At 33.5% G+C, this 17,313-nt stretch overlaps 1 protein-coding gene across 6 annotated transcripts in view; it reads left to right on the plus strand.

Moving 5' to 3' along the window:
- The window catches only part of Asator (tau-tubulin kinase asator), a 111,879-nt gene extending 109,861 nt beyond the window's left edge, over positions 1-2,018 (plus strand). For all 6 annotated transcript variants that reach the window (XM_089648156.1, XM_089648159.1, XM_089648161.1 and 3 more), the window contains 2 exons: positions 622-757; positions 1,573-2,018. In XM_089648156.1, coding sequence (XP_089504282.1) covers positions 622-757; positions 1,573-1,801 — 365 coding nt within the window. In that variant the 3' untranslated portion in view covers positions 1,802-2,018. The remainder of the gene's footprint in view (positions 1-621; positions 758-1,572) is intronic.
- Positions 2,019-17,313: the final 15,295 nt, after the last annotated feature.

Raw genomic sequence — 17,313 nt, forward strand, 5'->3', positions numbered from 1 at the left:
AGAAGTTATTTTTTTTACACATTGGCAACCCACACATTGTCTATGTTTGAAAACCGAATACATATTCGGGGATTCCCACAAATAATTAATACGTTTAGGTACTCGCTTAAAAAACAGAATACATTAACAGAAAAATGCATATAGGTACCAATTTTTACGTAAGCATGGGAGGGGGGGTAAGAGCTTTGCTTACTTTTGGTGACAAGGGGGACGGGGGGGTAAATAATTGTAATAAATCTGCTTACGTAATACTTGAACGGCCCCTTTGTTGGTTTTTAAAACAAAATTGACGATGAGTTGTAATACAAAAGAAGACGTAAAAAGGGTTCAAAGCTCAAATTTTTACATTGCGCCCGATTGATGCAATGGTTCACATGATACTACCGGCACAGTCTGGAAACACGCCAAACGCGTCGACTGACAATTTTCACACAAGAATGGATCGCTTCAACAATTCATTCATGACTTCAACAGCTCAGCTGTGGAAATATTTGCAAGCCTCTGTGTTTCCTCCCTCCTACAACATGCCCTGAGGAAAATTATTTTCCTTAGGGTTGTGTGGAGTTAATGTTAAAAAAAACAAAACCATAATATTTAATGTTTTCTTATTTTGTGTTGCAGCTCTGAGGAGAAGGAGGCAAAATGCGGCAGATAAGTACGTGACGGACCCTTCGCAACTCTCTCTGCGCTTCAGCCGGCCGCGCGGCCGCCCCCAGTGGCCCGTGCAAGCCGCGCAGACGGACATCATGCTCACCAGGTAACTAGCCAACCTAATCTAACCTAACCTCAAGTGTCTATGGAACCAAACCTAACCTAATATCAGTTGACACCACATTATGTCCTATCACTTAATATTCTGTTTTTAATAACCTAAAAACCCATACTAAAGTTAAATAGATATTTCAAAGCCCAATAGCTCATGATGAAATTGATGTTGCTAGATGAAAACAATTACCTTGATCTGAAAAGCTGTGCAAATTTTGTGACTCTAGAACTCGCTCACAAGAGAGAATATGAGTGGTGGAGTTGCAAAACTTGCTCTGAACATTATTTCACTTAGCATTCTGTTTTTATTAACCTAAAAACCCCTACTAAAATTAAATAAATATTTCAAATCTCAATAGCTCATGATGAAATTGATGTTGCTAGATGAAAACAATTACCTTGATCTGAAAAACTGTGCAATTTTCGTGACTTCAGAACTAGCTTTCAAGAGAGTATATGAGTGGTGGAGTTGCGAAACCCGCTCTGAAACTTTCAGCTGATTTCGAGATAATCAAAGTCCTTTTCAAGTTCTGTTATTATCTGAGTACTATGAAATAACCGACCCAAGTTAGATAATAACAGAACTTGAATTTTTTCCTTGAAATTTTATGAATTGTTAAGATGCTTTGAACCAACTCTTCCTTGGATATTATTTTTTATTCAAGTTGTTACAAACTGTTCATAGTTCATAACTATCTCTACTTCGACAAAAATTTCTAGAGCAGGTTTTGCAACTCCACGACTCATAATGCTTATATACATTATTTATACTACATAAATATTTAATTAACATGATGTTTCATTCAGGCAAACAAGCCGCGGCGTCCCCACCCACCTGCTTATGTCCTCGTCTTCCCAGCCCATGGCCAACCAGTCGGACTCGTCCTCGTGCTCTCCGCCGCCTGCACCTCCCGCGCCTGCGCCTCCCGCCCCTGCCCCCCTGCCCAATGCGCCCGCGCCCGTTAACAACCCGGCGCGTGCGCGGCGCTTCCGTCCCCAGCCCGCCACCGCCGCCACAGAGGGCGGGGATACGTGAGGGGGGGGCAGGGGCGCCGAGCGGGGCTGGTGCAAGGTGGAGGGAAGCTGGGTCAAACTGTGAACGATCCCTGACACGAGGAACGCCAGGAAAATTTCCTCTTTCAGCGTATAGGGAAAGTTATAGAAAAATTGGGTAAATTTTTAAAAATTAGGGAAAATTTCGAAAAATGTGGGTCAAATAAAAAAGTGGCAAAAAAATAAAAAATGTGGGGAAAAATTGAAAAAAAGGTGTAAAAACCTCACTTTTATTGGAAACGAGAATTACCGAGAAAGTTGGGAAAAAACTGGATATATTCAAGGACATGGAGGGATGTTTTTTAAAGGACAATATTTCCATAACCAACATTGTGTGGATTAGCTGGATTCGAGTAAATTACGACGAGAGATTATTCTAGTGATATGAATGGGGCGGTGATATGTTTTAGATACAACGCAGTAATTTACGCATCATTAACGTCGGTACAGCGGAGAATAGTAATTGATCTTGTAATACGACGTGATCTGAGCAAGGTGACCATGACAGCACGCCATGACGACGCGGTGTTCGCAACACGACGATAAAGTTTATTTTGAGACCGCCACTAAAACTGTGATTACGAGATTATTATTATTGTTACAAAAATGTTATTGTTTTCTCTTGAATGACAAGACGTTTATTGCTTTGAATTTTTTTTTTAATAATGCATAATCAAACAGAAATATTGATTTACTTATTAATTATATTGTAAGTTGAATCTTAAACAAATAATATTTATTTTGCATTTTGCATTGGATTTTATGATTGTACCAAAATCTCGTAAGTGACATCTATTGATTTGGTTATTTTTTCTGCCGTCAGCAAGCGTTGATTTGCATTGTTGATTTTAATGTATTTGCAATTAGTTTCGAAATGTTGGGAAGAAAACTCGTTTGGAATTATTTGCATTGGCAAATAAGTGATTAACCAGATGGAAGAAGATATCTAAATTAAAATGTTTTTTTATAAAGAACATTTGATTGCTGAAGACATTAATTTTGTTTCATTAATGATATTTATATGCATGGAAAAAATATTTTTTGTCATAATATTCTTCCCGTTGAAATGTTTAATTGTTTCTCGGCTTCTTAACATCGGTGACGTCTGCAACAGACGTCCTGGACATAAACTAATTGTAGGTCTCTCCTTATCGGAGGTTGAATAACATCAGAGCTTGTATGTCAGCTGGCAGTAAAAATGACCATATCCAGTGAATCCTGTAAAATGATGTATTTATTATAAAAACACAATTTTTCAGACTGTGATGATCTGTACGTAGGTAAAGTCAGCCTTATTTAGGCTAGAGATTAAGGCAAATTACTACTTTAATATTTTTAACTATGTATTGTATTTTGCAAATATTTAAAATTTGTAAAAAATAATACCGTTTCACGCTTTTATGGCCGAAAAAAAAAATGCCACTTGAATAATGATGTAATAATCTTATTATTATTATTTATAAAGATACCAAAGGCTTTTTGAATGGAAGTAATAATAATGAATATTGTGTAAATGTTTAATATTATTACAATAATAAATAATAATGTTTGCCTCGTCGTGCATTAATAAATGAAATGATACTACATACTACCGCTACTCAAGACGATGTGTGAACAAAACTACTGTTATTAATAAACAAATAGTGTGGGATATATATAATACCTACGGAGCGGATATTGACATTTTAAAATCAAAAAGACTTAATTATTAAAAATGAACTTTAAGTGTATCTAGGATAGTGTCTATTTTAAAACATGTTAATTATGATTATTTAAAAATGCTTCTATTTTCAAAATCCTTTCTACTGCACTTGCAATTTATGATGTATGCCTTTTTAAATATTCAATCACACAGAAGAACAAAGATTATCCCAATTATGAATTTATCCGGTAACATTATGACTGTCCAAACAGATTCCGAATTCTGAAAATTGAAGCTTTTCGAAACAGAAGAACAAACATTATCCAATAATGTTTGTCCAAATGTATTCCGAATTCTAAAATTGAAACAGAAGAACAAACATTATCCAAATTATGATTTTATCTAATAATGTTTGTCCAAATGTATTCCGAATTCGAAAATAGAGGCTTCTTGAAAGCACTACATTCAACGATTTATCAATCCATGATGATGCAACTGTTATGGACTTTTGAACCTATCTACTGCAAAGGCAATAATAATGTGCGTGAATAAATTGTGCTTACAGCGTCACAAACATACTTATCGTTTCCGGGCGTAAATTGCAGTTACTTCGGGAGGTGATTCTACACGATAGTACGAGTAAAAAAGATAAATAACTTTTTTTTGAAATTCCATTGTTTGTTTTCATCCACTAAAATTCTGTAAAATATCAATACCTGATAAATAAGCCGGAAGTGAAGAGTGGCAACATCACGGAAATCATGGAAATGGCGCACAAATAATAACAACTACGAGAGTTTTGACATCTAAACATTTTTCCTGGAAAAAATTTAAAAAAAAACCTTAAAACGTTGGAATTTAGAATCACCTACCGAAGTTACTGCACTATACCTCCAGACACCTGCGTCTGTTTTTAAAGAAATTTTAATAAAAGATTATCTGGAAAAGAGACTATTCCATTCTGTTTAACCATAGCAAATTAGTCAGGTTATTTGAAGTTCTTCTGTATTATGTAAATTTTCTTTCTAAGAACAGTGATGTCCAGGTTGATTCTACTATTAATTTAATTTGCCAATCCTAGTTGATAAAAACAAATTTAAATGGACTTAAGATGTGTTTAAAAATGAATAGCGTCCTTAAAATCCGAATCAAAAACAATAAGTGTATACATATTATAATTCTTTCTTTTGTGTAATGTATATCTATAGTGTTACATATTGTTCTTATTTTATTGTTTTTATGAATTTTTAACTTTAATTTATCTCGCTTCGAGCGATGCTGGAATGTTATTATTTAGTTTTTTATAAATTAGAATTTTATGAAGTCAGCGGAGGACTGTAAAAATATATGAAAGTTTTACTGGGCACGAAAATTACATATGTATGACGATATGCCAAAAATATCTGTGACATACCACGAAGGTGTTCATTTATTCCTTAAATGGATGGCCACATCAATAGCACACAACATCAATAGCTGTTGAGTCACATTGTGCCATATGTGCCACCAAATGACACATCCTCACAAAATTATAAAACTTGTTCTATCTAATTTTCTATTATGGTCAAACATGACATTATGTGAACAGTTTTAGAAAGACATGACAACATGCTCTTTTCGTTTAAAAGTTTACCTCAAAAACAGCGACTCTATTTGAAATTGTGCGACAAGCGGGAATATTTCTGAATAAATTTCTGATTTGACAGATTTTGTAACTACATAACATAATACTATATTTATATTGTCTAGCTTCCAGGGGTTAAAATTAACATTAAAACCATTAAAACTGAATGACATGGTTCTACTGAGATCGATCTTAGTTCAAATAATAATAATATGTACTTGGCTAATTTCTATAGCACCATTTTTGTGAATTATTACCTGAAGGGCACCTTAAGTGTCTTCAGTTTTGCTAATGCTTGGCAGTTCTCACCCATCTGAAGCCGGCGACTCTCTTTAGACCATCAGTTCATCTCTCCTGTGAGTGGCCCCTGTATCTCTTTCCCAACAAGGGACAAAGTCTGGTGATATTTTGGTATTCCAACAATCATTGGACAATCAAAACCTTGCAAAATATCTATTTGCACAAATTAGAGCATCTGTAGAATTTAAAAAGGCATGAAAGTAATGACATAATGAAGACATTTGTAGTTTTTCGTCAATGTCTTGATTGCTTTTAACAATTTCTTATAGTAAGCCCGTTGTCCGCAATTTACCGGGTTGGTAAGCAATTGACGTAAACCGAATACTGCAAGACCCTGTGCTAAAAATTAAGTTCGCCACAGTAAGGTAAACGATCTGCAGCGTATTTCAGTGTGGAACTTTTCTCTGGACAGGGTCTCAGAGCATTTGGTTTATGTCGATTGGTTTTAACATGCAGAAAGATAATTTATTAATAATTAATTTACCTAGTTTCCATCAAATTTGTCGAGTTCTGCAAAGATATCTGTATCCTAAAAGAGAAATGGAAAAATTTACGAAACGCCAAAAAAAAAATTTAAAAAAATTGGCACAATTAATAAATGAGCACTGACTGTGAAATATGTATTTTTGCTGCCCAGTGTAATTTACGTTCATATGTTTTTTCAGCTGTCTGTAATTGTATATATACAGCTCACCACGATCTAGTCACTTTTTCTCTATCTTGTATGTTTTTTTTTTTTGAGACTGAATATTATGAATTTTTAAATTTGGTGCCTGCGTTTGCTTGTTGAGCTTTTATTTATTATCAATAGATGGCATCTCTTTACCTTTTAGCATTGCTTTGCCATTTCAATTTTTTAATATTAAATGTTTAAAAAAATATATGTTGCATTTTATTTCAAACGTACTTAAATTCTAAAAATCATTTTTTTAAACTTTGAATTTTTTTTAATAATCTTAAAATTATTTTGAATAATTATTATATTTAGGGCAAAATCAAAATTTTTATAGTACATGCATTGCCTTATTCAATCATTTCTCTGCATTTTTTTGTTGCTTTTTTATTCAATATATTTTTTTATAAAATCTTCAATTTGAATAAAAAATATGATGTACCTACTCTGCACTTAAAATTTATAAAAAAATGCCATTTGTGATTTGGTAAGCTTTTATTTATACGCAAATAAAATTAGCACAAAATAAGCTCATTGCTAAGATAGTTAAAAAATTAATATTATATTATCTAGGAACAAATTGCATAGTTGATAATTTTCATGTAATTTATTTTTTAGTCCATCCAACAAAAATATTGTTAAATAATTTATTATTAGAGTTTTTTTGTTGTTTGTTTGTTTGTTTGTTGTATCGACATATTTCTAGAATACCAAAATTAATATTAAATATTGTTGGTAACATCTCAAAACTCCTTTACACTGGCATATCTGAGATCTGATCTTAGCTTCACATAGGTTTATTTTTAAATTTGAGCATTTGATATTACGCATTCATAATACATAGTTATATAATATTTGTTTTTATTTAATTTTTTACTGCATACAATTTCCAAACGAAGCTTAATACATAATCAAATATCACAGATAATAGAAACAATTGGAGATATGACATGGCAGCATGCCGAGCTACTACCAAAATGCACCGGGTATCAAAGTGGCGGAGGCAGTGAAAGTTATGCATATGCTGTGTAGATAGAAATAATGACGCCGCTGTGTGTAGATGCAATTTGAATTAGTATGAGTGAAAAATATTGGCAACACTTTTGTACATACGCTTTCATACTGATAATGGTTCAGGCACATCTCTCTTGTTTCTATTATCTATGACCGTATTCAAAATATGACTATAGTATCGTAATACTATAGTCATTAATAATTTATAACTTGCTAGGTACTTTCTAATCTTCCTCGTAACCTTCCTCTACCCCTCTGTCTGTAACAACTGAAAATTTAAAAGTCGAAGTACCTATAATTTTTTAATAAGTATTTGTAGATCCACACAACTAGAACATGTGTAATAAACAAAATTTATAAGAAAACTATCTCAGGGTTAGTAAAACTATGCCTGAAAGTATAGGCAAAGGAAGGTTGGAAAGTAGGTACTTCGGATTGGTCACCAAACCTAACTAAAGTCATTTAAATTCTGAATGGTTGTCTCTTACCTGGGAGACACTGAATCAAGTCTGGCTCTTATTCATATAAGATATCCCCATTTAAAATTAATTTTAAAGTCATTCTGCTTAATAATATTAAATTAAATTAATATTTATTCCGTATTTGTAAAAAGCATTAACTTTGTGGCTCGTCATAATTTTCAATAAAAACACATAAATTTATTATTGACCACTTTATTTTTATATACACTCTACCGGTTTCAGAAGAACCGAGTGTAAATATAATTAAAGTGGTCAATAGCAAATTTATGTGTTTTTATTGTAATATTTATTATAATTATGTATATCCGCAAAGTGTTTGCTACACGTGAAAATTTAATATTTATTCATTAAAACATTTTTAATGTATTACATAATATTTACGTTTATAGGTAGGATGGCTTATAACGTAACTTTACATGAGGATCTTACACACATAAGAGGCTAACAACTTGATACAGTGTCCTGGCCTGGGTTGAGGTGGTTTTTGCTTTACTCATTATTCTGCAATTAGCATATGCAATATCACCATACCGTAAAAAAAAAGAGCCCAGGTTAAAAAGGTTAGAAATTAAATGCCATTTACGCTTAAAAGAAGAAGACAAAACATTATTTTACAGCTTGACAATGTTAACTTTGCGGTGGCAAAATAAGTGACTAACAACGAAAGAACTATTTTTTAAATCCGTGGATTTAAAAAATAGATTTCGAAAAAAATTGCCTCAATTTATAATATTAATCACCGATACACACAACAAATTAAACATGTTATATTTTGATGATTTAAAGGTATTTAATTGAAGGAAGCTATGAAGAGTAATTTTGAATTAAATATTTAAATGACCCCCAATGACCTATTTTGTAATATATAGGGTTTTCCAATAAGAGGTGTTATTTTGAATATCCCGCTATTTCGGTAGATTTTACTTTTGAAGCTGTCATTTTTTGACATTTGACAAGTAGAAACTACGCCATTAATAAAAATGGAACGATACACGCTACAAAAACGCATTGAAATTATTAAAATTCACTTGAGTGAATTAAATGCAAATCATCTTGAGTGATGAGGCCCATTTCCACCTCGGTGGCTTCGTCAACAAGCAAAATTTTCGCATCTGGGGCTCGGAAAACCCAAGAGTTATTGTTGAAAAGCCTCTCTATCCTCAACGTGTGACTGTTTGGTGCGGTTTATGGTCCGGCGGAGTCATTGGACCTTACTTTTTCGAAAATGAGGCTGGAGCAACAGTTACTGTGAATGGATTGCGCTATCGAGAGATGATTAATGATTTTTTAATGGCCGGAATTGGATGGTATTGATCTGGACAACGTTTACTTTCAACAAGACGGCGCTACGTGCCACACAAGCAACGAAACCATTGATCTTTTACGATTGAATATCAAAATAACACCTCTTATTGGAAAACCCTGTATTATTTTGCATTCTCATTTACCACATATTGAAATGTCCTAATTTATGACGGAGACAACGTCAAAAGTTTATCGGCATTGTAAATTATCGTGATTTATTTTTAAGATACTACGCCGTGTTGTGCTTCCTTCTTTAGCCAACTCTTCGGACAGCGTTACAGTGGATCCATCATCAGGACTGATGTGATTGTGGCGAAGTGTGTGTTTATGTATTACCATGTTGCACGCGTCAATCCTCTTAGGGCCGGTATTTCATTATAATTAGTTAGATCAATGTGGTTTTCGGCGTTTAGTTTTGGTGTAGCCGTACTGGATACCAAGAACTATTAAGCGTAGCCCCGTCGTCTCTATTAACCTGTTAACCGGGAAATTCCGTTTTGAATTACGCAACATATAACGGGCGCGAACTCCTTCACTAGGACGTATTCGTAAAAATGAAAACATGAAAACAGAGATTACAAAAAATATAAAAAAGGTTATAATTACAGAACAATAAACAAAAGCACACCGATAAAAGAGAAACATTGAGTTTAAAAATTTAAAACATGTAAAAATTAAAAACTCAATTTCCGTGTGATATGCTCGGAAATATACGTCCCGATCGCTCCAGGGCGCAACATATATTTCAAGGACGTATTCATATGTCCTACCTGTACCCGATACTGTTTACGTTTGACGTATTTATACGTCCCGCCCGGTTAACAGGTTAATATTTATGGGGTTTTTGTGTATTTTAATTGCCTCTGTAATGAGGAGTGTTCAATAAGTTTTGGGTAAAGTAAATCACGATAATACTTTTGGCCGTCGAAATCTCAAAATCCTATCCAGTGTTGTAAATTGTTTAGTTGCATTTATGAGTTATCTGATAATTGAACTAGGTGGATGGAACACTTTTACAAACAAATTAATATTTTGACTCTAATTTCAGGTTTTTTAAATTTGTCTAATTAACAAACTGGACGATCAATATGTATTGGCTATATTGGCATGTGGATTTCTCAATCATATCAAAAACAACTTTCGATTTGTAATAATTACAAGATGGTGCGTCTGCATTACATACAAACATCTCTATATTGTCTTTTCAGTGAATTACTATTAATTTACTCTGTAAAAATAAAACAAATATTAAAGATGCCTGCAAATTATTAAATAAGAATTAAAATAGGGCTGGGTTACACATTAAAAATGTCATATTTAGGTGAAATTTCACCACCTCCAAGTAAACTGTTGAGTAACTACTTGTCAAGTAAAATACATTTACTTGACGAGTAGGATTACACAACGGTGGTGAAACAGAGAATATAATACTACTCGATGAGTAGCACTAATCACCAATTTACTTGGATGTGGTGAAATACGCCCTTAGGAGCCTCACATCTCTGATTGGTGGATATGATATTTAATAACAACATGGACTCATTATAACTTATTTTTGCATCAGATTGAATATTTATATGCCTTATAATGTTATTTAAATAATGCGGTGAAAACTAAATTTACTGTAATGATTTTTGTATTTTGTTAACGGCTCCCCTAACAAGTGACCAAATTCTTTTTAAAATAATACAAATTCAATTATGGAATTTTTTTCAAATTAGCGTGAGGGGTTAATGAAAAAAATTATGCAAATTAGACATTCACATTACTGTAAATGAAGTTCACCATACTGCCATCATATACAAAAAGTCCATTAGGAATTTGCAATCTTCACATTCTGATGTTTTTTTTACTATAATAGGGAAAAGATGTCATATGTCGGAATTTACTTTTGCAAATTCCTAGCTGCCTTTTTGCTTATGACATGAGCAGTGTAGGTAAATATAAATTAGTACTTAAAACGTATCCTCTTTGGCTACTGGGAATCCATTTTGACTCCATTAATTTATAATATTTTATTCAATTTATAACAAGAATTTGGTATGTAGTGTGGGGGGCCATTATTGAAACATGCAATCAATTAAATCAAACGTGAATTGAGATTTCGCTGTACAATTCTTAGGTTGGGGTGTTTCATAGCAATTCAAATAATGTTAATATAGACATTGTCATCAAATTACCAAACATTTTATTGACCTTTAGAATGTAAAAAAAAAGTATGGCTCTGATCGGCAATTTGATGCCAATGTTACATTTGAATTTATGTGGAACAACGCATCCTAAAAACACATAATGCTCAAGTAACAGAATCATCACAAAAAATAATGTACCAACTTATTATTTATTGCAACATATCGCCAAATAGACGGCAATCAACATTTATATTAACTTATATCCTATAAAATTTATACATTTATCAATTAAATAATAATCAATCGTGCATTTAATTTGACCGGAAAATTTTATTATAATAATTACTACTGTTTATTTTAAGTTAGTACTTACCCGCGCGGTACCTAACTGCCGCTCTGAACAGCCATGATATTTAAAAATGTAGCTTTTGTTCTATAGGTGTACGTTAATCTATGGTCTTTGGCGGCTGATTTTCTTTCCCGCGATAATGCGAGTGACAGCGCTGTGGTTGTGGGTTTGTTTCACTGATAAATCAAATGTGTCAATTTCTAAATTCTTTCAAATGTTATCTTGTAATTAATTATAATGTATTAAATCTTTGCATTGTGAAAAATACTATATTTAATGCTTTGGACGCGTTAAACAAAAATATTTTTCCTCATATCTTAAAAAGTTGCTTTATAATATTAATTTATTATACTGTGAATTGGGATGGTGGAATATCAGTCAATAGACTGCAATTAACACAATCAATGTATGGTGATAAAGAAGAGACACCAATCATTCTCATTCTTTTATAATCCTTATCGGTCCCTCATCATCTCTTTGATATTTGATTTCTGTTGATTTACATTTATGCGACCAAATTTAACATTATCTACGTGACTGTTGCATATGTAGTCCATCGGCGGTCATCCCCGTACGTGGATGTCTCATATGCGAGCCACGAAGTTTCCCTAAAACAGCATACATTGGGTCAAAACGTGCCGTGTGGTGTGATGGATTTAGTTGAAAGAGTTAATTTAAACATTCTATTAAAATTGACGTATTTGGTATATTTGTGACGCATTCACTTTACCGTGACCGCATCTGATTGCAAGTGTGATTGTCTCTCTTAAATGTACGTAGCAATTATTCAGGTGCCATAAAGCTTATAAAATGTGGAGGGATATTTCTTAGAGTAATAAGATGGAAATGTGTACATTTTAGTAAATTATTAAATGAAACGACAGTATGAAAAGCTGACCACGCATAGGACGGTCGAACACAATGTAATTAATTTATCTATCTATATATATATTTATTATTATTGTAAAACATAGATGATTATATTGCTTTAATATATTAACGTTTTTTATTTCATTCAACTTTGCCACCCTTTTTTTTACTACACAAGAGTCCCAACTGCTCCCCACTGTACGGAGTGGGACTATGGCATCCCCAGTTGGTTCGGAATTACCTGGGTACTTCAAGCAACTTTTCACCAGGGTTTATGAATATGGTTGTTATCTCGAGGTGATAAAAATCTAAAATTCAACAGAATATCATACCTGAACGATTTCACATGACCCAACCTAACGTAACCTGAAGGGGACATTCTATATTATGTATGTTCTGTTCTTTGTACTTGTCCACAGTCAGACAATTAACAATTAAAAGTCCTTAAGACCAGTAGCGGCTCACCTACGAAGGTCTTTTGGTCAAAGGCCTCCCAAAATATGCTGCGATAGTGTTGATATAAAAAAGGATTTAAGGTTAAACGCAACGCTCGTTGTATTCTACGTGTTCACAGATGGCGTTAATTAATTAATTTGGTTTAAATACGCTTTTGCAAGGTATTGCTTTACAATATTAAGACAAATCATTTGTTTGCGCCCGTATATACGCAATATGAATATGAATCAATAGTTTTGTTCGTTTAAAGACTTAATTCTTTCGAGAAAGGCACACAAATACAATATTGTACCGATGATTCAATCCAATATTGTATTCGTATGCCTTTCTCGATAGAATTGAGTTTTTATGTGGACAAAACTATTTATTCAAATTCATATTGCGTATATGCGGGCGCAAACAAATAATTTGTCCTAATACTATAAAGCAATACCTTGCAAAAAGTTAATTTTGATCAAATTAATTAATTACGCCATCTATGAACACGTAGAATATAACGAGCGTCGCGTTTAACCTTAAGACGATGCACTACGTCGTGTAATATTTTAAATTGAGCCGCTATCAATAATAACCCTTACGTAGATGGCGATAAGGTTTAAATTCCCGCTTAACACCATCCGCCAGTTTTGATTTATGCAAGAAAAAAACATGGCCAAAAAGTGCCTTTTATTTTATTTTGTGGATGTTCAGGCATAAATATTTTTTTTTTCGATCATTTTATAAATAACTTAACTTGCCACATTATACAATAAAATTATAACCGAAAATGGGTTCGTAAGTAGGAGATGTTGAACTTTAAAGCAGTTTTCATAGGCCTTATACATAATTTTTTTCTAGGCTTATAAAAAGACTTATCAAAAAAATACTCGATTATTTCAAAGGCCAAGATGTATTCTACTCACAGTATTTAATTAAAGCATCTGAAACATTTCTAGGCGACCAAATTTTCAAACCAAAAACACATGATTTTGCATTACTACGTATGGCATCGCCTTAACAAACTACCCGATTATTAATTTATTTTTAATATTCGTGCATATTCGTATGGTAATAGCAAGTTCCAGTGCCATCTAGCGTCCAAATGAGAAGCTGCTGTATGTACCTAGCGTGGGTCACTTCAAGTTTTGTCCCAAAGCTTTCTCCTTTCTTTCTCTTTGCTATAAAGACAAAGGAGGTAAACACTATCATGTCTGAAGTATGCTTAGTATCATACAAAATTTATTTTCAAGGGATTTTCGGACATGACCGCGGTGAGGTAGAGATATCTACGACCTAAGATTATTAAGGTATTAGAGGGAGATGTGAAAAAATATCAGTCATAAGTTTTTGTGTTATAAATGATAGTCATCTTGAACTTGAATGTATGTTTACCCATTGTTGACGTAATTTGCATGGAAATGTCAAATTCTGTGGATATTATATCGAAAGAAAACACAAACAATTTATTGAATCATGACAAACGTAATAAAATAAAGTGACAGTACAAGAGAGAAAAATAAAGAGGTTAAAAACGAAAGTTATCATTTTTATCAGTGCATTTGCGGTGCAATAAAATGAATGTAGGTACCTATATGTATTTTTACTTTCATTGTTTACTTTTTAAGTCTACTGATAAACAATTGACTGAGTTTGGAGTTAATACAAATTAAAATTGAAACTTTTAACAGGAAAATATCTAAGAAAAAAACATATTGTACTACCGGCTTCAGAATAGATCGGTACCGGCAAATTGATTACATACATTGGCGTTTTTATAATATTCATTACGCATTAGCAATATGTATTAACATATATTAATTTTTTTTCGATTTACCTTTCACTTCTGGACCCCTGGAGCCCCCTCTGCATCATAAACGATCATAAACCCCATTCGTGCATCATAAACGAGTATATATATATAATATACACACAGTGACTGCGATCACCAGACCTTGGAGCATCAAGGTTCTATCTACAGATATTGTTGTTCAAAGTTTGAATGTCAAATAAAATCGTAATCGTAAAAATTCCAACACTTAGAATTTATGAAAAAGCGAATATGCAGGATTTATTGTAATTGAATTATCTTTATGTTTAGGACCATTCTAAACAAACAAAAAAATATGGAACCTTGTTGCTTCGAAAATCAGCTTACCTCAGAGCAAATGTTTTTTTTTAAAGATTATTTTGCTTTTTGGTTAACTTTCAGTTTCGCTCTGGTGTAAGCCACCATTCAGGATCGAACTGTACCTTGAAATGGCGTGTTTAGTGACCAGATCTGATCAGCCAGGCACTTTCTCACCTTCCTCTTCCCCACCTCCGTGCCCTCCCCACTATCGTAAGTCTCACAATATACCCCGATTGGGGACGCCATAGTCTCACTGGCAAGGTGACGATTGAGACTCTTGTGCGTTTTCACATTTAAAAAAGTCTGCCACTAAGTTTGTGACTGGAGCGGACTTTCACCTTCACTCCAAAAGGGTTTTCTGGAAGTTCTGGAAGGTCTGCAAAGTCATCTCGAAGTGGGATGCTGCTTTTCAGTCTTCTGTATTCCCTGAGTTGCTGTCGAGAGTCTTGCATCGGGCGGTGCGATATTCAAAAGAACACAGATCCATTGCAGTAGAGTATAGCGGGTTCAGACTTTTCAATTTGAGTTGATCAACCCGACACTTGAAAGCATATTATTGACAAGTGTGAACCTTTTGTTAGAAATTTTTTCATTCAATAAAAGTTGATCAACTAAAATTGAAACGTCTAAAACCGCTAGTAAAGATAGAGAAGTAATTGAACATTCACTTATTCGAAGAAAATGTTCCCTGGATAAAACATGAATATCTTCAGTAACCTTACAAAAAAACTAACTTGAAAAAAAAAACATTAGAAATAAAAATTAGTCACACGTAATACATCTATTTTTATTAAAATATGTATTTAAAAATATATTTATTTTTTGTTTTGTTTGATTTCCTGGACTTTCCAGGGACTGGCTCTTAACTGTTGTGAATTTTGAAAATGTATTATAAAACTTTAAAATATAAACATTTTTTTTGGTTGAACGATGATTTTGACTGAACATCCTCCCCAGGGACTGGGGTCAACCGTGCTATCAGTTAAGCCAAATCCCGATTTATTTCGTATATTGCTGTAATTTTTTTTATAAAATCTTCTAATTTCAGAGAAATGCGTGTGATTGCCAATAAAAGTTGATAGAATGCATTGTCATTGACAACGAGTCTGCTGCCGAGTTTCAGCTCGATAGGATGTCGCGAAGTAGGTTAATTTCCACTATACGTTGACACATTACGCTATATTATTTATTATTATTATTGACTAATAATACCTACCGTCATTGATTACACAGATAGTGAATACGCTCCACATTAAAACTTCCAAAACATTAGAAAATTGCAAGTAAACACAACATAAAGTGTCGAAGTAGTTAAATCACTTCATCTTCGAAATATTCAATCAGTTAGATTTTTAAATTATCGTGTGTGCTGTGCAGTGCTGTGTTTTAAAAATATTAAAATAACAATTTTCAACTGGTAAACATACCAAACGCGCAGGCGCATTATCAGTCCGTCATTACTATCGCCATTGGTCGAAAGTGTCGTCACTTTTGAATAGTGCTAAACAGTTTGCGGGAAACAGGCGTTTGTGTATAAACTAATTACGAATAAAGTTAACATATTTTTAACTCTTTTTAAATAAATTTTAATATGGATTTAAACGAGAACTCTCTTAACTATATGACCAAGGCCAAGGATCTACTCTGTTCGCTGATAAAAATTATTAATGACCCCGGCAACAAATTTACGAAGGAGCAAATGGGTAAAATTACCCCGATAACAACGGATCTGTTAGGAACCACAGGATTGATGGCTGTTCGTATGGGAATGTTGGAAGGAGAATTGTCAACATTAAAAAGTGTAACGGATACTCAGTCTATTGTTACTAACCCGACAAATACTTCATCTTCAATAAATGATTTGCTCGCAGAGGCCGAGGAAAGAAAAACCCGGTCAAAGAACATTATTTTATTTAATGTTCCCGAAAGTATTTCAGAATCAACAACAACAATTATTAAAATGGACAGCGATAAAGTAGTTTCAGCGATTAGTGATATAAATAATGAATTAATACCGAGTGTGGTTAAGTCGTACAGACTTGGTGTAAAAAAGTCCAACAAAATTAGACCGATTAAGGTCGAATTCAATGACTCTGTCTCGGCTCGTGAGGTTTTGACCAGGAACGCAAAACTGAAAAACGGTATAAAGGCCAGTAACGACCAAACACCATTGCAGAGGACTCAACTTCTAGATTTACGCCAACAACTCGAGACGAGGAAGAACAACGGTGAAACCAATATAACTATCAAATATGTGAACTCTGTACCTAAAATTATTGAATGTGCGCCAAAAAACTGAAACAACAAAAAATAAAATGCTACTACCAAAATGTGAGAGGGATCCGCACTAAACTTCCCATGTTGCTGACTTCGGCGGCAACTATCAGCAGTGATATCTTCATTTTAACCGAAACATGGCTCGACTCAGGAATCAATTCCGCCGAATTAGGCTTCCCTAATTTCAACATCTACCGTATGGATAGGAATTCTAAAACAAGTGCCAAAACGAGAGGAGGTGGTGTAGCCATTGCTATCTCAAAA

This window comes from Hesperophylax consimilis, chromosome 27, assembly GCF_061612785.1.
Source record: "Hesperophylax consimilis isolate HC1 chromosome 27, BYU_Hcon_1.0, whole genome shotgun sequence".
NCBI lineage: Eukaryota > Metazoa > Arthropoda > Insecta > Trichoptera > Limnephilidae > Hesperophylax > Hesperophylax consimilis.